General features: G+C 40.5%; 1 protein-coding gene across 2 annotated transcripts in view; it reads left to right on the forward strand.

The window, feature by feature from the left end:
* The first annotated feature begins 2,039 nt into the window (after nucleotides 1-2,039).
* The window catches only part of wdr26a (WD repeat domain 26a), a 41,931-nt gene continuing 23,494 nt past the window's right edge, over nucleotides 2,040-20,476 (forward strand). The window contains exons 1-5 of one of the 2 annotated variants that reach the window (XM_067449352.1): nucleotides 2,040-3,066; nucleotides 10,137-10,236; nucleotides 13,478-13,534; nucleotides 13,614-13,750; nucleotides 19,510-19,607. In XM_067449352.1, coding sequence (XP_067305453.1) covers nucleotides 2,828-3,066; nucleotides 10,137-10,236; nucleotides 13,478-13,534; nucleotides 13,614-13,750; nucleotides 19,510-19,607 — 631 coding nt within the window. In that variant the 5' untranslated portion in view covers nucleotides 2,040-2,827. The remainder of the gene's footprint in view (nucleotides 3,067-10,136; nucleotides 10,237-13,477; nucleotides 13,535-13,613; nucleotides 13,751-19,509; nucleotides 19,608-20,476) is intronic. The other variant, XM_067449351.1, reaches the window with a different exon arrangement.

Genomic DNA, 20,476 nt, shown 5'->3' on the forward strand with positions numbered 1-20,476 from the left:
TGATTATTTGAACCCATGTGTTTAATTGAAGTGTTAAAAAGGTTGTTCTTGGGTTAAAAGAGAAACATTAACTCTTTCTTCAACTAAGATTTTCAATTTTACAAATATTTTATATAATGGTTCTCCAAATACCATAGCTACTCCAATTGTTGCTACTACAATAACGTGTTGGTCACATGGGATTACAACACTGTCATTGATAAAATAAGATAACATACAAAGTTCTGCTGTTTCAAGGAAATCTGATACTGATAAATGTTTCACAATGATGTTTTTTTGTAAGGGCAAATAGTGAATAATCTTTGTTTGCATTACTCCCTCACTATAAAACATTAAAACCAGGCCTTAGGTGTTTTGCTGGTCTGGTCTTAAAGGAGTTTAGGCACTGGTCACACTTTTTATTAAGTGTCTTTAATTACTACTTACATAAACAAATGTTTAGTGCAATGTACTGATTGTGCTAAGGTTTAAAAAACTCTTGTACTGAGTTTGGATACAGTCTGGGTAGGTTTAAAGGGTTAGTTCACCCAAAAATGAAATTGATGTCATTAACTCCTCCCCCTAATGTCGGTCCACACCCGTAAGACCTCCGTTCATCTTCACACACAGTTTAAGATATTTTATATTTAGTCCGAGAGCGTATCTAAGTGTATGCACACTATACTGTCCATGTCCAGAAAGGGAATAAAAACATAATCAGAGTAGTCCATATGAGACATCAGCGGGTTAATTAGAGTCTCTTGAAGCATTGAAAATACATTTGGGACCAAAATTAACAAAAACTACGACTTTATTCAGCATTGTCAACTACGAAGATGAACGGAGGTCTTACGGGTGTGGAACGACATTGGGGTGAGTCATTAATGACATAAATTTCATTTTTGGGTGAACTAACCCTTTAAGGTGGGTTAAGGTGTATGGGAAGGGTCAACAGTGTAATTGTAGATGTAATAATTACATTATGGGACTGTCCTGGGAGACCAGCTAAGACCAACAAACCCAACTTTTTTTCTGCACTGTCATAAATGGAGAATGTTTTCGTCCTGTCCATGGTAAGTCACCATTTTACAACATCACAAATTCACTGCAAAAAAACTGATCGCTATAGCCACCAAAAGCACAAACATACAGTAACATTTGAAGAAGAATAAAAATGTGTCAATTTCTTTCAAAAATCACCAATCGTGAAATTTAAAACATTAAATACAATTAAAACGTACTAAATAAAATGTGTTACATACAGTTTTATTCATCATATATTCATATTTATTTTGTTTTATTTGGAAACACGGTTCCATGTAGTTACTAATAACTATAAATTATGCACAATTACATTGCCTAATTAAGTACATGTTCATTAATATTACTTAAATCTATATTTACACTATAATAGTGACATTTTTCTTGGGGGTAATTTGTTTCTGGTAAGTCGTAATTCTGTAATATTGATATAATTACTATTTGCAATTTGGTTACGGATTTTTACTGAAATTTTTCATAACGTTTTTGTGTGATTTTGGTGAACTGCATTAAAGCCAGATATATGCTACAGTTTAGGTTAGTTTGACATCATAATTATCTCTCCCCATTTTTTTTATTTTTTTTACTTCATAACAAGTGAGATTTCAATAACATTTGACCACTTTTAAAAACTTTACTTTAGGACACTAAATCTGTAGATGATGCTATTTTTGTTTGTTATACACTACCAGTCAAATATTTGGACACACTTTTTACTGGTAGTGTAGCCTATATTTAATTTCATTTTAGCAAAATTGATATCCAAAAATGTACGTTAACCAACAACAAACCAAATATTTCTACACCATTCGACTTTAATTTGCAATTTATAAACAAATTTCTTGCACATGTTCTTTTTTTTCCTTTCCCTACTATCTTTATCTTTTTCTTTCTTTCGTTTGCAAGTTATTGTTAAGTTATTTTCATTACACAAACGCATTGATTCGCTTCAGAAGGCCTTTATTAACCCCACAGAGCTGTGTTGAATATTTTTTTTATGATGGATAGATGCACTTTTATGGGCTTCACACAGAAACAGCCATTCACTGCCATTATAAAGCTTTGAAGAGTCCTGGCTTTTTTAATATAACTGATTGTATTCGTCTGAAAGAAGAATGTCATATACACATAGGGTGACTTGAGGGTGAGTAAATCATGGGCCAAATTTCATTTTTTGGGTGAACTATCCCTTTAACTAAGTTTTTTCCTCAGTATTCTGTTGACAGGGGATTGTTGTTCTAATTTGTGTGTATTATAGACACAAACGGCGTATTATAAACAAGTCAACTCTGTATTTTCTATTAAAAAACAAAAACTTATTGTTGTGACGAGCTGCACAAGGATTAAGTGTCAGTACTTTTCTGGAGTGAGCTGTTTTATGATTCGAGAGAGTTCAAGGTTGTTGCGGCGCTTCCTGTGACGTCATCGCGCACGGACGTCCGTAATGGACTTGCAGCTGTTCACTGACAAACAATAACAAGAGGAGCGAGCGAACGGCAGCGGCTTCCGTGACTGTAATCGCGCTGATATTAAGCCCGTGAGGCATCTCGACTCTGACATTGTCGGCGAGGAAACTCTGGCCTCCGCTGCCTCTTCCTCCGACTCGGAAACCAGCGGAGCTTCGCCGCCCCCGCGGAAGAAAAGCCGAGTCTCGGCGGCGGAGGGAGCAGGAGAGAGCGGGGCGTCTGCAGCCGGGATCACGGGCCTCTCTGCGGCGTCTCTCCCAACCCCCCACCAGCACTCGGCCATCCGTCTCAACAACAGCTCTCAGTCGCGCAGATCCGCCACTGTAAACGCGTTTTATAACATGCAGGCCAACGGGACGGGAGGACAGGAGCCGGAGCCGCAGATGCCCTGCAGGAACGGAGAGTCCTCGTCCGCGGTAGCGGTGCACTCCAACGGGCTGCTGTCCTCCGCTAATAACGGGCTGCCGTCCACCGAGAGCCCGGCTTCTGACAGCAATATAAAGAAGAAGAAACGACTGTCCCAGAGCGACGAGGATGTGATCAGGCTCATAGGACAACATCTACACGGATTAGGACTCAAGTGAGTAAATGATGGTATCTGCGTGTTATCACTGGGCTGTTATTGGATTGGTCAGACGAGATACCATGATGCTGTCAGTGCGGCTTTCATGATGGTGTCAGTGGTGTTTTTGTGTTTTCATGATGGTGTCAGTGGTGTTTTTGTGTTTTCATGATGGTGTCAGTGGTGTTTTTGTGTTTTCATGATGGTGTCAGTGTTGTTTTTGAGCTTTCATGATGGTGTCAGTGGTGTTTTTGTGTTTTCATGATGGTGTCAGTGGTGTTTTTGAGCTTTCATGATGGTGTCAGTGGTGTTTTTGAGCTTTCATGATGGTGTCAGTGGTGTTTTTGTGTTTTCATGATGGTGTCAGTGGTGTTTTTGTGTTTTCATGATGGTGTCAGTGGTGTTTTTGAGCTTTCATGATGGTGTCAGTGGTGTTTTTGAGCTTTCATGAAGGTGTCAGTGGTGTTTTTGAGCTTTCATGAAGGTGTCAGTGGTGTTTGTGTTTTCATGATGGTGTCAGTGGTGTTTTTGTGTTTTCATGATGGTGTCAGTGGTGTTTGTGCTTTCATGAAGGTGTCATGGTGTTTGTGTTTTCATGATGGTGTCAGTGGTGTTTTTGAGCTTTCATGATGGTGTCAGTGGTGTTTTTGTGTTTTCATGATGGTGTCAGTGGTGTTTTTGAGCTTTCATGATGGTGTCAGTGGTGTTTTTGAGCTTTCATGAAGGTGTCAGTGGTGTTTGTGTTTTCATGATGGTGTCAGTGGTGTTTTTGAGCTTTCATGATGGTGTCAGTGGTGTTTTTGTGTTTTCATGATGGTGTCAGTGGTGTTTTTGTGTTTTCATGATGGTGTCAGTGTTGTTTTTGAGCTTTCATGATGGTGTCAGTGGTGTTTTTGAGCTTTCATGATGGTGTCAGTGGTGTTTTTGAGCTTTCATGATGGTGTCAGTGGTGTTTTTGTGTTTTCATGAAGGTGTCAGTGGTGTTTTTGAGCTTTCATGATGGTGTCAGTGGTGTTTGTGCTTTCATGATGGTGTCAGTGGTGTTTTTGAGCTTTCATGAAGGTGTCAGTGGTGTTTTTGTGCTTTTTGATGAAGGTGTCAGTGGTGTTTTTGTGTTTTCATGATGGTGTCAGTGGTGTTTTTGTGCTTTCATGAAGGTGTCAGTGGTGTTTTTGTGCTTTCATGATGGTGTCAGTGGTGTTTTTGTGTTTTCATGATGGTGTCAGTGGTGTTTGTGTTTTCATGATGGTGTCAGTGGTGTTTTTGTGTTTTCATGATGGTGTCAGTGGTGTTTGTGCTTTCATGAAGGTGTCATGGTGTTTGTGTTTTCATGATGGTGTCAGTGGTGTTTTTGAGCTTTCATGATGGTGTCAGTGGTGTTTTTGTGCTTTCATGAAGGTGTCAGTGGTGTTTTTGTGCTTTCATGAAGGTGTCAGTGGTGTTTTTGTGTTTTCATGATGGTGTCAGTGGTGTTTTTGTGTTTTCATGATGGTGTCAGTGGTGTTTTTGAGCTTTCATGATGGTGTCAGTGGTGTTGTTGTGCTTTCATGATGGTGTCAGTGGTGTTTTTGTGTTTTCATGATGGTGTCAGTGGTGTTTTTGAGCTTTCATGATGGTGTCAGTGGTGTTTTTGAGCTTTCATGATGGTGTCAGTGGTGTTGTTGTGCTTTCATGAAGGTGTCAGTGGTGTTTTTGTGTTTTCATGATGGTGTCAGTGGTGTTTTTGTGTTTTCATGATGGTGTCAGTGGTGTTTTTGAGCTTTCATGATGGTGTCAGTGGTGTTTTTGTGCTTTCATGAAGGTGTCAGTGGTGTTTTTGTGTTTTCATGATGGTGTCAGTGGTGTTTTTGAGCTTTCATGATGGTGTCAGTGGTGTTTTTGTGTTTTCATGATGGTGTCAGTGGTGTTTTTGAGCTTTCATGATGGTGTCAGTGGTGTTTTTGAGCTTTCATGAAGGTGTCAGTGGTGTTTTTTGTGTTTTCATGATGGTGTCAGTGGTGTTTTTGAGCTTTCATGATGGTGTCAGTGGTGTTTTGAGCTTTCATGATGGCGTCAGTGGTGTTTTTGTGCTTTCATGATGGTGTCAGTTGTGTTTTTGTGCTTTCATGATGGTGTCAGTGGTGTTGTTGTGCTTTCATGATGGTGTCAGTGGTGTTTTTGTGCTTTCATGATGGTGTCAGTGGTGTTGTTGTGCTTTCATGATGGTGTCAGTTGTGTTTTTGTGCTTTCATGATGGTGTCAGTGGTGTTGTTGTGTTTTCATGATGGTGTCAGTGGTGTTGTTGTGTTTTCATGATGGTGTCAGTGGTGTTTTGAGCTTTCATGATGGCGTCAGTGGTGTTTTTGTGCTTTCATGATGGTGTCAGTGGTGTTTTTGTGCTTTCATGATGGTGTCAGTTGTGTTTTTGTGCTTTCATGATGGTGTCAGTGGTGTTGTTTTGCTTTCATGGTGGTGTCAGTGGTGTTGTTGTGCTTTCATGATGGTGTCACTGGTGTTTTTGAGCTTTCACGAAGGTGTCAGTGGTGTTTTGGGGCTTTCATGATGGTGTCAGTGGTGTTGTTGTGCTTTCATGATGGTGTCAGTGGTGTTTTTGAGCTTTCATGATGGTGTCAGTGGTGTTGTTGTGCTTTCATGATGGTGTCAGTGGTGTTGTTGTGCTTTCATGAAGGTGTCAGTGGTGTTGTTGTGCTTTCATGATGGTGTCAGTGGTGTTGTTGTGCTTTCATGAAGGTGTCAGTGGTGTTGTTGTGCTTTCATGATGGTGTCAGTGGTGTTGTTGTGCTTTCATGAAGGTGTCAGTGGTGTTGTTGTGCTTTCATGATGGTGTCAGTGGTGTTTTTGAGCTTTCATGATGGTGTCAGTGGTGTTGTTGTGCTTTCATGAAGGTGTCAGTGGTGTTTTTGTGCTTTCATGATGGTGTCAGTGGTGTTTTTGTGCTTTCATGATGGTGTCATTGGTGTTTTTGAGCTTTCACGAAGGTGTCAGTGGAGTTTTGGGGCTTTCATGATGGTGTCAGTGGTGTTTTTGAGCTTTCATGATGGTGTCAGTGGTGTTGTTGTGCTTTCATGATGGTGTCAGTGGTGTTGTTGTGCTTTCATGATGGTGTCAGTGGTGTTTTTGTGCTTTCATGATGGTGTCAGTGGTGTTTTTGAGCTTTCATGAAGGTGTCAGTGGTGTTGTTGTGCTTTCATGAAGGTGTCAGTGGTGTTTTTGTGTTTTCATGATGGTGTCAGTGGTGTTTTTGTGCTTTCATGATGGTGTCAGTGGTGTTTGTGTTTTCATGATGGTGTCATGGGTGTTTATGAGCTTTCATGATGGTGTCAGTGGTGTTTGTTTTCATGATGGTGTCATTGGTGTTTTTGGGCTTTCATGAAGGTGTCATTGTTGTTTTGGGGCTTTCATGAAGGTGTTATTGGAGTTTTGGGGCTTTCATGAAGGTGTTATTGGAGTTTTGGGGCCTTCATGAAGGTGTCATTGGTGTTTTTGGGCTTTCATGAAGGTGTTATTGGAGTTTTGGGGCCTTCATGAAGGTGTCATTGGTGTTTTTGGGCTTTCATGAAGGTGTTATTGGAGTTTTGGGGCTTTCATGAAGGTGTCATTGGTGTTTTGGGGCCTTCATGAAGGTGTCAGTGGAGTTTTTGGGCTTTCATGAAGTTGTCAGTGATGTTTTTGGGCCTTCATTAAGGTGTCAGTAGTGTTTTTGAGTCTTCATGAAGGTGTCAGTGGAGTTTTTGAGTCTTCATGATGGTGTCAGTGGTGTTTTTGAGTCTTCATGAAGGTGTCAGTGGTGTTTTTGAGTCTTCATGATGGTGTCAGTGGTGTTTTTGAGTCTTCATGAAGGTGTCAGTGGTGTTTTTGAGTCTTCATGAAGGTGTCAGTGGTGTTTTTGAGTCTTCATGATAGTGTCAGTGGAGTTTTTGGGCTTTCATGAAGGTGTCAGTGGTGTTTTTGGGCTTTAAAGAAGATGTCAGTGGTGTTTTTGGGCTTTCATGATGGTGTCAGTGGTGTTTTGGGGCTTTCATGTTCCCCCTAAACCCCAAACTTTACATCAGAATCAGCACAATCAGTACATCAGTGATTATTTTAAAAAGCAGTCTCTGTTGCTAAATAGCGGGACGTGTTTGATAATAAATAGATAAAGCTATTAAAAGCATAAATATCTGCGCAAGAGTTTCCAACTCTAAGGCGGCTTATGCGCGTGCGCTTCAAATCCGACCTTAACTTGCACATTATAGTACTTTAGTCTTCTTGTGCGCGTCTAAACCATCAAATACACACAGCAAATAGCCTATGTCAAAATGAGAGCTTAAAGAGTATTCACTTTAACACAGTTTATGTCTTAAAAGGGGCATTAATAGTTTGGAGAAAATATAATTTGTATTATTAGATCTGCATTCGTTCTTAAAGGGGCAGCGTCTAATAAACCCTGACGATTGTGTCATTAATGTGAATCAAACAACAAAAGGCAAAAAGAAAGATACTCGCAGCTTTAGACTTAATCTATCAATTTGTACAGTAAACTCTATACAGTTATTTTATATTTGATTACTTTTTTAGATGTCTTCTGTAGGCCATTACCTGAACAGTAATGTTAGACCTTCCTGAGATTAAAGCATTGTATTTCATTTGTATCTTTGTTTTATTGTATATTTATTTGACCATTTGTTTGTGCTTTGTTCTTGTTCTTATCGCATATAAATGTTTGTTCAAACATTGCTCTTTATTTTGCTATAGATATTTTGCATGTTCAGATTATAAAGCAATGTTAATTATGTTCTTAATTTTTTTGTTTATTATAAAAAGGTATAACAAAAAGAACCAATAAGAATACTGTTAAAGTACCGGATCGATAAGCAGTATCGGTAAGAGTAGTAATACCGGTAAAACCTTAAAGGTGCACTATGCAACTTTCCGTCCATTAGAGGGCGCCTATTCTAAACAAAGGCGTAGTTTGATGACGCCAAGTGTGAGCGTAGCATCTTGGGACATGTGGTCTTCACCTCACAGCCGGTGGATAATAGGACTCGGGCAGAAATCATGTTCATGGATGCGGTTATTAACGTTACTGTAGTGGAAAGCAGAGTAGGACCGAGTGTTGTGGAGCTGAGCACGGCCGCTGGAGCGATTGTTACACAAACACACGGCCGTGAGTACCGGGACTTTTATTATGACGGGACGGGACACAGTCGCCAGGGCGCGTGCACTTCGGCTTTTTCCGGTCAGGTAAAACAGCTATTTTTATCATATCAGAAACATTTAACATTTAAGGGGCCAAGGACTTCGGCCATCCATCCGCTCTCTTCCCTGAACTGAAATGAAGTAGTGGGCTGTACTTTCCACACGATTGACATCAGGTTCAAGTACGCCCACAAGCTGTGTGAGTTATTCGTGTATTGCAGGTTGGCTGGTGGTTATGTTGCCCCCATACCGCCTCCCATGGCCGAGACTGGTATTACGACACCTGTCGGGCCGGGGCTAGTAATGCTACTGCTAATTAAGGTTGATATCTCTGCAGCACTATAACATGACATTTTTTTAATGACATCATCGCCCTTATTTCTTCTCATTCTTTTGATGCGTGTAGGTCATTTTTTGGATATTTTTACCTCAATTTTTGTACATTGGCACCTTTAACGATACCCATGCCTACTCCTAGGGCAGGGCTAAAGTCGTGCAAAGCTAGAAAAAAGCCCATCATGAATGTGAAGCAAAGAAGAGCCAGAGTGAGGTTTGCAAGAGACCATAAGAATTGGACTATAGAGGACTGGAGTAAGGTCATCTTCTCTGATGAGTCCAATTATCAGCTTTGTCCAACTCCTGGTCATCTATTGGTTAGATGAAGGCCTGGAGTGTGTCCAGCCACTGTGAAATTTGGTGGAGGATTGGTGATGATCTGGGGGTGCTTCAGCTAGGCTGGAATCAGGCAGATTTGTCTTTGTGAAGGACGCATAAATCAAACCACATACAAGGTTGTCCTGGAAGAAAACTGGCTTCCTTCTGCTCTGACAATGTTCCACAACTCTGAGGACTGTTTTTTCCAGCGGGACAATGCTCCATGCCACACAGCCAGGTCAATCAAGGTGTGGATGGAGGACCACCAGATCAAGACCCTGTCATGGCCAGCCCAATCTCCAGACCTGAACCCCATTGAAAACCTCTGGAATGTGATCAAGAGGAAGATAGATGGTCACAAGCCATCAAACAAATCTGAGCTGCGCAAATGTTTGCACCAGGAGTAGCATAAAGTCACCCTACATCAATGTGAAAGACTGGTGGAGAGCATACCAAGACACAGAATCAGGGTTATTCGACCAAATATTGATTTCTGAACTCTGTGTGTCTGTCTGTCTGTGGCCTGTTAAACCCTATGCTGTGGGAACATTGTTGATGTAAAAGATGCATTTTTTTAGCCTGACAAGCCTGACCCACATCAAGATGTTTGGTCTGGAAACTCACCATAGACAGCTCAATCCGAGGGGCGGGATAAACGGTTGTCTTTCAAACTCCCTCTGCACGCGATAGGATAGCGCTACACCAACCAGAGCAATGAAGGTGAAGCAGAGCTTGTTGACAGATTAAACATTCGGCGTATCCGGTCGGCAAAACTCCGAACACATCTTCTCTTCTTAAGAATGACTTCAGTGCCGTTCTTTGTTCTTTTCTCAGAGAAAAGTCTTCCAGAGTCGCGGTCAGAGCTGATTCGAAAGACCGCCGTTCGCCAGTTTCTGTGTTTACTAGAAGCACGCAAGCGCAACTCGGCCGTTGTCATTATGGCCCCGCCCACCGACTCTATACACGATGTGATTGTTTGCTGCCGTTAGGGTGCGTCTAGATATCTAGGCTAGTATTTTTTTTTCTCCCTATGAGGAAAACATCTTATAAATCATACTAAGTGATGTTTTTTTTTAAATGTAAAAATGTTTCCTATGATAGGGTAGAGTTAGTGTAACAGGATTTACACAATATAAGAACCATTATGTCTGAAAAATCCCCATACACATGAAAACCCAATGTGCGTGTGTGCTCTAATCCTAAGTCTATTATGTGATATGTCATTAATTAACATTTCTTTTTTTGTCATGTTTCAGTCAAACTGTGGACCTGTTAATGCAGGAATCAGGCTGTAGACTCGAGCATCCTGCTGCCACCAAGTTCCGGAATCATGTGATGGAGGGAGAGTGGGAAAAGGTGAGTCTTCACATGGCCTGTCTAGAAATTGTAGTAATTGAAATGGTAGAAGTCATCTAGAATTGCCTTAAGAATAAAACAGAATAGGGAAAAACCAGAGTGCGGACAGGACACAGATTAAAGGGGGGGGTGAAACACTCAGTTTCAGTCAATCTCATGTCAATCTTGAGTACCTATAGTAGTATTGAATCCTTCATATCTCCGAAAAGTCTTTCGTTTTATTATATTTGTAAAAGAAATATGGGCTGTACCGAGTCTTTCCGGAAAAAAACGAGCGCCTGGAGGCGTATCGTGTGGGCGGAGCTAAAGAATGACGAGCGCAAAGCGGTGACGTCCTCAAGCGTGGAGAAACCCTTGCTATCGATCTCAGCTAATAGATATGATCCAGAATCTAATTCGGAGGACGTCCGTCTCTGTGGTATGTACTGTATTTAGAGGCATCTAACATGACATGATTCGGTTTATGGACTATTGTATGCGACCAAACCTTAGTAGCAAGCAAAACGGTTTTGCACGTCAGAGTAGTGTAACGTTATAAGTTACATAGAACAACAATGAAGTCCGTTAGTGCATTTGAATGACGAAGCACGCGATCGTGTCGTTTACTGATGTTTACTCACGTGACGATAGCCAACAGCACAGACATTTGAAGCAGTTTTACTCACCGGCTGCTTCCAGGACCGAACCTTTATCGCTGGGACCGCTCCGTCAAAAACACACTTCTTGGAGTGTGGAGATCCACTTTGCGATGCGACTGAAGCATTTCTGCGTTCAAATCGGTTCAAATGCAGCGCTGCCTTCCCGGAATGCTGTGCTGAAGCGTTGAAGTCGCCTAACGGCGCATTCACACGGGGCGTAGGCGTTAACGCTTGACGGAGGGCGTGGCTGAAGCTGGGTACTAACGCGATCGTCATAGTGACAAACAGCCAATCACATTAACTTGCCGCTTGGACCAAAACACAACACAAAAAAGCGCCTTTTTTGGTTGTATGTGCGAGTGCGATTGCCCGTGTAGTTGTTGTCAGCGCACTGCACAGGTGCACGAAGCTGTTAAGTACATTAAATCCCGAAAAAGCGCCGACAGCGGGAAGAATATCACGTAGTGGTCCAGGAGCTGCGTCTGGATTTTTAACGGTCTATGGTCTGGATGGTTCACGGAGCAGTAATGAACGCAATTGGCTATTGTCTGCTGTAGGATATTTGCATACGGCGATCTGATTGGATGACGCCTGCGCTGGCGCTTGAAAAGTTGAGAATTCTTCAACTTCTGCCGCTTGCAACGCGAGTGAAGCGCCGCGACGGAACCCACAATTTAGTTCGGCAACGGATGATGTCACCCATTCAAAGTAAATGGGAAGCGTTAACGCCTACGCCCCGTGTGAATGCGGCGTTAATGTCAAAGTGGAGGAATGAAGTGGAGCGCGGCGCGGACTATAACCGACATTAGTGTTCACGGACGACTGGATCTGCACCTGAGAGACTGTTTACAGCGTGCATTTCCTCTCTCGTGCTAGTGACGCGCGCGCACACCCTACCGGGAGAAGAGCCCGTGCGGCCCATACAAGGACCTTCCGATCTTTTAACGTCAAGTTGAGCCATACTCGAAAAAAACTCTCCGAAACTTGTGAGAAACCGGAAGGAGTATTTTTGACACAGAAATACTCCATCAAACGTCCAACATTAGTTTTTGAAACTTTGACTATGTTTAGGATGGGAATCCAAGTCTTTAACAGTGTAAAAAGCTCAGTATGCATGAAACAGCATTTCACCGCCCCTTTAAATGTTTACTGTCGACATGTCAAAATACAGACACAGATAGTCATTCAATAATGTACTTTAATGGCAACACGGTACAGTGATGGCATCAGATTTAGTGCCATGTTACTGAGTGACTGACGTGTACTGTAGTATTTACATAGAGCTTAATAAGCTTAAAGAATGGCATGGCATTACTCTGATTATATATGTTTTATTTTTGACTGGGGTGCGCGTGAATCTTTTAGGTGATATCTTTTTAAGTTAAGTTTGCCATTAACAATCACCCCTTTTTAATATATAAATGCTGAATCACAGACACGATGTACAATCAAAAGAACAAAATGAAAAGCTCTCATTTATTTTTGATTTTTTTATCTGAAATTCTCAATTTAACAACCGGCCTCAGAGGATAGGGAATGCTGTAAGAATCCCAACCTTAGTTCATATTTCCTTCAACTAAATTACTAAAACAATTTTTAGCAAAACCAGAATAGTTACACCTAAAGCCTTTTATGTATCATGCATTATAACATTTTTGGAGTAATTATGCCATGTAATACCGCCCATGAATAATTGTAAGTACGATTTCTATTAGCGCACAAAAAGCAGAAAACAAGTAAAGAGCACTCCTTTTATCACATCGATCATTCCAGTGTAATAGTAGAAGAACAATGCTACATTTAATAAGAGTAGAATATTTAAAATTTCCATATAATAATTATGTTTTTGCACATTACTGTTGTTAATAAAAGTTCATTTGATTTGCATACCAATTCAAGCTCAATGCTTCACTGTTAAATTTCCAATAAACAAACATGTATTATTAGTAACTGCGTTTATTAACAAAACAATGCAAAACCATAGTAATGTTGTTATTATTAAATTAACTTTATGATCAGTTTTCCTTTGGTGCCACTGCTCTCAAATGTTATTCTAGAGCCCTAATAATATAATGCATTTTAACTTTAGTTACAGTTATGAAAAGATATGATGCATTATAATAAACGTTATGAATCCCTTTATAATGCATTATGCTGTACATACGGGCTTTAAAGCTGCTGTCCGTATATTCTTTTGTGTTCAAGATTTACAAAAATGATATAATGATAATGTGTTTCAATTTTCCAAACCTTGTTTTTGTCTTACCCTGAGTCATTATGGTACACTTATAATAAGTGTTCATATTGGGACAATTTCAGACCGGACTGGTAGGAGCCGTGATGGAGGAACACAATCCATGTGTGACTCGACATAGACAATTAACGGAGAGAAGTAGTTTATTTACAGCTAGAGCGCAAAAAGTTACGGACTGCAGCTTTAGGTAAAGTTACTTAGTAAGATTACACCTAATGGGTGTTTCTAAACTTTGTCCTTTTGGTGTATGTAATGGTCATATGGGTCTACACAAACCAAACAAGCAACAGATAAGCGTTGGTCAACTTGTGGAAACTGTTATCGTGTCTGTTTTGTTATTTTCTAACAGGCTGAGAGTGACCTCAACGAACTGAAAGCACTGATGCATTCACCGAGCGCTGTGGTGGTAAGAGTTCAAAGTCCTCTAAACATCTCCACCATCAGTGTTCTGAATGCTCTGATGGTTTTTCTCCTGTGGTGTACAGCGGATGAAGTTCTTGCTCCTGCAGCAGAAGTATCTGGAGTATCTGGAGGACGGGAAGGTTCTGGAAGCGCTGCAGGTGCTCCGAGCCGAGCTCACTCCCCTGAAGTACAACACAGAACGAATCCACATCCTCAGCGGGTATCACACTTCAGTCCTTTATAGGGGCATTAGAACAACGATGTCCTCAGATGTTGTTGTTTTTAAATAGCATATTTAGGTCTCCTATAATGAGAACACAAAATTGCTTTGACCTTTGAAAGAAATCCTGTCTGCATGCTGCCATCTTTGCTTTAATATCAATCTCATGCTTTTAAAGAGGACCTGTTGTGCTTTTAGAGTGTAATGTTGCTGTTTGAGCGTGAAAAAGCTCTCAAAGGGCACAAAGTCCCTCCAGTAGGAGATCTTCTCTATATCACTGTCAGTGTGTCTGAACTCCCTCCATTGTAGTCTTGAGGTTTTCTTCACATCACAATATTCCTCATTTAATAATTCCCAGCCAAGGCATATGCAGAATAAAGGGGCTGGGTCTGTTTGAGTTATTTAGTAGTGTGTTGAAACTCGCGGTTAGGGTTGGTTACAGAACTCTTTACTTTTAAAGGCACTGACCGAATTACACCTGTATTACAGAGTACTGATTCACATTAAATCAATCGGTGTCAAATCTCAGTACCTGAGAGCACGTCTGGAGATATAGCCCAGTATCTGTGAAATAATACAATTACAAAAAACACTATTTAAAGGGGGGGTGAAACACTCAGTTTCAGTCAGTGTCATGTCAATCTTGAGTACCTATAGAGTAGCATTGCATCCTGCATATCTCCGAAAAGTCTTTATTTTTTTTAATAATTATATAAGAAAGATGCGCTGTTCCGAGTCTTTCCGAAAAAAGCCGAGCGGGTGGGGGCGTGTCGTGTGAGCGGAGCTAAATAATGACGTGTGCTCGCTGCTGCTATGTTGAGTCGAGCTGTGTCATCCCTAACAGCGGGAAAAAAACTTTATTCAAAATAAAAATATGGCTTTTAATCAGATACAGCCATACATCTATGATCCGGAATCAGACCCAGAGGCTGCAGTTGAACAGGAGCAGCAGCAAAAACGACTAGAGCAGGACGTCTCTATGTGGTACAAGTTATACACTAACTATATAATATGCTTAGCGGCTTGTGTTATTTACATATTTATACTTGAATTATATCGTCGTATTTTTGTCTTTGAAGGTGTACATGTGGGAAGTGCAGTTGTGCACGTGTGTTTGTGTGTTTACGCGTGGTTTGTGTAGACAGTAAGCGGACTAAAAGCAGTCTCACTCACCCTTCTAACGTTGGGACTGCTCCATCCTTTAGCATTAGGCGATTGGGAAAATCCAGCGTCGAGCTGGGCCTTGTTTATGAAACAGTCGGCACCGAAATGCAGCGAACAGATATAAACATTCGCGCAACTCGGTTGCTGATCCGGAAAAGCAAATTACATCCACTGTTGCCTTAACGCGGGGTTTTTGGCGAATCTGTGCAGGACTGTCTTGGTCTGGCAACCAAAAACGCCCTTTTTTGGTGACATTGTTATGTGCACATCACCTGTCCAGCATCCTACAAGCCAGCGCTTTGATGGGCGTAGCCTGTTACTTTCGCTCTCTCCTTCGCTCTCTCTCACGCGCTTCCGGTAGAATTGTCCGTAAGGCCCATACAAGGAAATTCCTCCCCCATTAACGTCAAAGGGGACGCATGATCGAAAAAAACTTGCCGAAACTTATGACTAACCGGAAGTAGTATTTTTGACAAAGAAATACTCCCATCAAACGTCCACCTTAACTTTTGAAACTTTGTCTATGTTTAGTATGGGATTCCAAGTCTTTAACAGTGTAAAAAGATCAGTATGCATGAAACAGCATTTCACCCCCCCTTTAAATACGAATCCTGCATGCTCTACATGTCTCTGTGTGAATTAATGAGGTTCATTTACCACACAAATGCGACACGTGCGTGTTTTCAGTTTCTGCCGCCTTACTATATCATCATATAATAATACAGAAACTCAAAGGTCTTCACAGCAACCTCTAAAATAAAAGTTTGGTTCGACTTGACAAATATATAATTATTGTTGTACAGTAGAATTTAGATATCTCTCAGTGTAAAAATAATAGTAACACTAATGTAATAATACAAAAATGATCAACTTTATTTTTTAATAATCACAATTTTTCTTCCATGTTTTCATTTAGTATAAAGCTCAGTTGTGCAGCGCCTTGTTTGACAAAAAAGGTTTTTCATTTCATATGATTAAAAAATAATTGACAATTGACAAAATGTAAAATGTGTACCTTGAATGCAATGTAAGTCGCTTTGGATAAAAGCGTTTGCCAAATGCATAAATGATAAATGAGAAAATTAGATAAAAAATTTGTCTTCATTTGATTACCAGAAAATACACAACACTGAATTTGTGGTGGGGAAAAACCTTTCATTGAAATTAAATTAAATTAAAAAAAGGGGGAATCTCCTCAATAACCACCAATGTGCAACAGCACCTGGATGATGAGACGGCAGCCATATTGCGCCAGAACGCTCACCGCACACCAGCTTATGGTGGAGAGGAGACCGAGTGATGAAGCCAGTCAGGAGAGGGGGATGATTAGGAGGCCATTATGGACTGAGGCCAATAGACAAATTTGGCCAGGATGCCGGGGTTACACCCCTACTCTTTTTCTGAAGGACATTTTCACTGGGATTTTTAATGACCACAGAGAGTCAGGACCTCGGTTAAATGTCCGGGTGGTGTCCCCATCACTATACAGGGGTGTTAGGATCCACACAGAGCCCTGCTGGCCTCACTAACACCTCTACCAGCAGACACCTAGTTTTTCCCAGTTGGTCTCCCATCCAGGTACTGACCAGGCTCAACACTGCTTATCTTCAGTGGGAAACCAATCTTGGGCTACAGGGTGATATGGCTGCTGGCTAGAAGCCTATTATTTACTGGTAAATATTACAGTATACAAACATCACAGACAATGGCTGACAGCGACAAAAGCAGCTTTGTAATAATGAAAGCACTTAGTAGTCAAGTCAATAACACTTCATGTGTCATGCAAATAAGGAACTCTGCTTCTAACCATAGGTCGAGATCTATCGTTCCTACCACACAACGTTGCGATGCTGTTTGCGAATGTTCATTCGAACCTTGACTTGGGGAAACACCGACTCTTTGATCTGTGCTGGTTTAAACAGAACTTGCAACCGTAGTTGGCTAACGATGCTTTAGGGAAACACACCCCTAAGCTTTACTGGCAAACTGGAAAACAAAACAAAAATCTTTTTTGAACACTCAAGCGTAAAACCTTTCGTAGTATAGCCCAAAAATAAAAACAAAACTTTGTAAAAGGGCATAAGAGATCCCCTTTAAGAGCCCTTCAAAGAATTAGGCACTGTTAAAACTGCTAAAATGCAGATGCCAAAACTTAGACTTTAATGGGAAAGACAACAAAGCCGAAATGCCTGTAGAACATTTCGTTCTTTTAAAGTCTGTTTACAACTTTGCTCAGCCTATCAGCATTCATTGGGTTATCTTTAATAGGGGTGTGCTTCCAGCTGGTCTGTTTCTTAAAAGAAACATGTATCAAGTTCAGCTGAAGTGGGACGCACAGTGTAAATCACAGAGGCCTTGGTTTCATTCATATCATTGTTCACAAATCTTAAATGTCTAACAAATGTGCTGTAAAAATGTGTAGTTTATATTTTACATGTAAAGTAGGTGTCCACATCATTTTGAAGTCATCATGTAATCAAAATAAGTTGCTCCGCCTCTCTAAAATCAAGTCCTACCCCAGTGTTGTTCTGTTTCTCTCAGAAATATGTCCTGTTCAAGAAGTCAAATCTGTTGACCCGGGCCGGCACGTGTTTATATGTGAACTAGGCAGCAAGGAAGAGAGAGATTTCATTTTTAATTTTATTTATTTATTTTGTGGATATTCGTTTGGAAAAGTGCACTTATATCAACAAGTTAAGGGCCATTTGTTATTCTAAACTTTTCTTCATTCTACCATTATCAGCGGCCCACCAGGAATCTTCCGATTAGGGCAGCACTGATGCCAAGTGTAGGTCTCGTAGTTGATCCGTGATCCGTACGGGCCAGCTGACCCCCGGTTCGGAAAAGCATGGGATTCACGGATTAACTGCAAAGTTTAATCATCACGGAGTGAAAGTTGATCTTTTGCATGTGTTTGTCAGTCCTGTCAGTTTAACTGGAACTCGCAAGTTTTTCTTTCCGTGAGAAGACAGCATGTGAACACCAAATTCAGTTCCTTTTCTCTTCTTTTTTGAGCTTGACACATTCCCACGAATTTTAATCAGGTTGAGTTTTCTTGGTCGAGTCATCGCGTGTTGCAAATTGGGATCCAGCGATTTAACAGATTTCTCGATTAACCACGCTTAAAAGCGTAACCGTTAATTAACCGTAAAGGCTCTGCTACACCGAGTGTTTCTTTTGCACGGAATGAACTGTTGCAATTTGCACAAAACAAGAACAGTTACAGCAGCGGAGCATCAGCTTAAAGTGCCGAGCTCATCAGAGACTAAACAGCCAAGCTTTATTTCCACCAAAGAAACGCCTGAAGTCGGCAGTCTTGGGGTTTTAAAAGCTATTTTAGACCGCATTATTTCCATGCCGATGCGTCATACAGTCACAATACAGAAATAGATAAGTATCACATTTATTTTGTTTTTCCTTTTTTATTTAAAATATTAACAAACTTGTTAAATATATCATGAATTATGATATATTCCAATTTTTGATTATGTGGAAGTGAACGTGTTTTTGCGTTTAAACACCTTTTATAATGATCATGTTAGTTGATAAAACACAATGAGTTTGCAATTCAGAGGGTCTGTTTTCCTCATGTAAATTCATCCATTTTTCCTGAAATACATAGATTTGGCCAATGAACAAGGGAGAAGAACAAACCTTTAATGCACAATGTTTATCTGATATGAATAAAACATTTATTTAAATTATAATTAAAAAATAATTATTATTGCAGCTTCTGTAGATCTCAGTGTATGGAATATAAAATTGAACAAGCTATACATTACTAGTCTTTTATATAGGACAGTAATTCATTTAAACGTCGATACAAATCTCTGAAACCTCAAACATTATGTAGTTGAATAGTGATATATAAATAGTGCACTGCAAAAATGCTTTTCTTACTTAGTATTTTTGTCTTGTTTCTAGTCAAAATTTTCACATTAAGAAAAAATCTTACATTAAGAAACATTAACTAGACAAGTAAAAATGATTGTCTTGTTTTGTGAAAAATTAACTCAAAAGTAAGAGAGTTTTTGCTTAAAATAAGCAAAATAATCTGCCAGTGGGGTAAGCGAAATAATCTTGTTGTAAATGCACACATCACAACAGACTTTTAGGTTGAAATAAAATGTTGCGTGAGCTCAACCAATCAGCATGTTCAGCGCCCAAGGCCCACCCCCGAAAGTTCCTGAACTTTGAAGAAGTACTACCTTGCGAGCAGTGCCATTTTGAGGGGGAGGTTACCCTGAAATTCATTTAGGCCCTAGTTCATGTGGTCAAAACACACAAAGTACCCCCCAAAGTCCCTAGTTCCTGGGGAAAGCTCCCGTGGTGGAAATAGCTATAATAAGTAGACCTGGGTGAGAAAAATAAAATGATGAAAATGAATGAGATGCCCCATTTTAATATGATGTGCCTGTTAAAAACTCAAAATATTAATTTAGATTCAGTACTGAAACATTTCCTGTGCCCCAGTAGTTTTTTTTATTCTTTTCTTTTTGGCTTCTAAGCCAATGAGCCTTTTCTTGCCAAATGTCTCTGTGACTCCAGCTTTATTTGATCAGTGTGTGAAGACGATGTGTTGTTTGTTGCTGTAGGTACCTGATGTGCAGTAATTCTGATGACCTGCGTGCTAAAGCTGAGTGGGAGGGCAAAGGGACAGCCTCACGATCCAAACTCCTCGACAAGCTTCAGAGTGAGTTACTCAACCCAAACAACACCAGGGGGGTGTTCCCGAAAGCAAGGTTAACTTACCGTCACATATAACCTGAACTCTTGGTTGATTAACCCAAACTTTGCTTTCTCGGGGTATGAGTCTCAGAGTAAGTTCAGACAACTCAAGAGTATGTTCCCGGATAACAAGACATTCTCAACAGAGCGACGAATCAATGATTCACCATGAAATAAGACGCTAAGAAAGAGCGCACCATTCCACTTCCTCTTCTTTTATTTAATGGCGATTTACATATCCTACTTAGTGCACTTCACCACCTATTTGGTGGTTGTGCAATAATTTTTTAATCTCTTCGTATCTTTGTTCACTGAGAATAAGGCTTATAATGTTTGTTTGACAGAACACATCTGAATATCTCTTAAGCAAACTAACCCTGGATCATGAGCCGCACCGGAGCAGGTTATGTTCAGAAAGTAATTTGCTACGGCTACTTACATACCCCGAGAGTTACCTCTGTTTTTGGAACCGAAAGTTGAGGTTATCCGCTTGCTCTTAAATACCCGGGTATGTCACACATCCTGCTTTCTGGAATACCCCCCTGCTGGATCATTCCCGTTATGCTTCCGTTTAAATCCTGTCACTGGAAAATTAAAGGGTTACTTCAGCGATTAGCATATGGCTTTGTATCAGTAGAAACCCTGGACAATATTCAAATTATTGTGCTTTCCCCCCTCATATCTCCCTGAGACGAGAGATTTATGCATTTTATTTCTGGAAAAATTCCTCCTATGATGCAAAATGACATCATAGGAGGAATGTTTGCCCAGAGGCTAAAGACTACAGACAGCAGAGGGAGCCATTTCCGCATGTTTTGAATCTGCGCATGGGGG

Source organism: Pseudorasbora parva, chromosome 7 (assembly GCF_024679245.1).
Source record: "Pseudorasbora parva isolate DD20220531a chromosome 7, ASM2467924v1, whole genome shotgun sequence".
Lineage (NCBI taxonomy): Eukaryota > Metazoa > Chordata > Actinopteri > Cypriniformes > Gobionidae > Pseudorasbora > Pseudorasbora parva.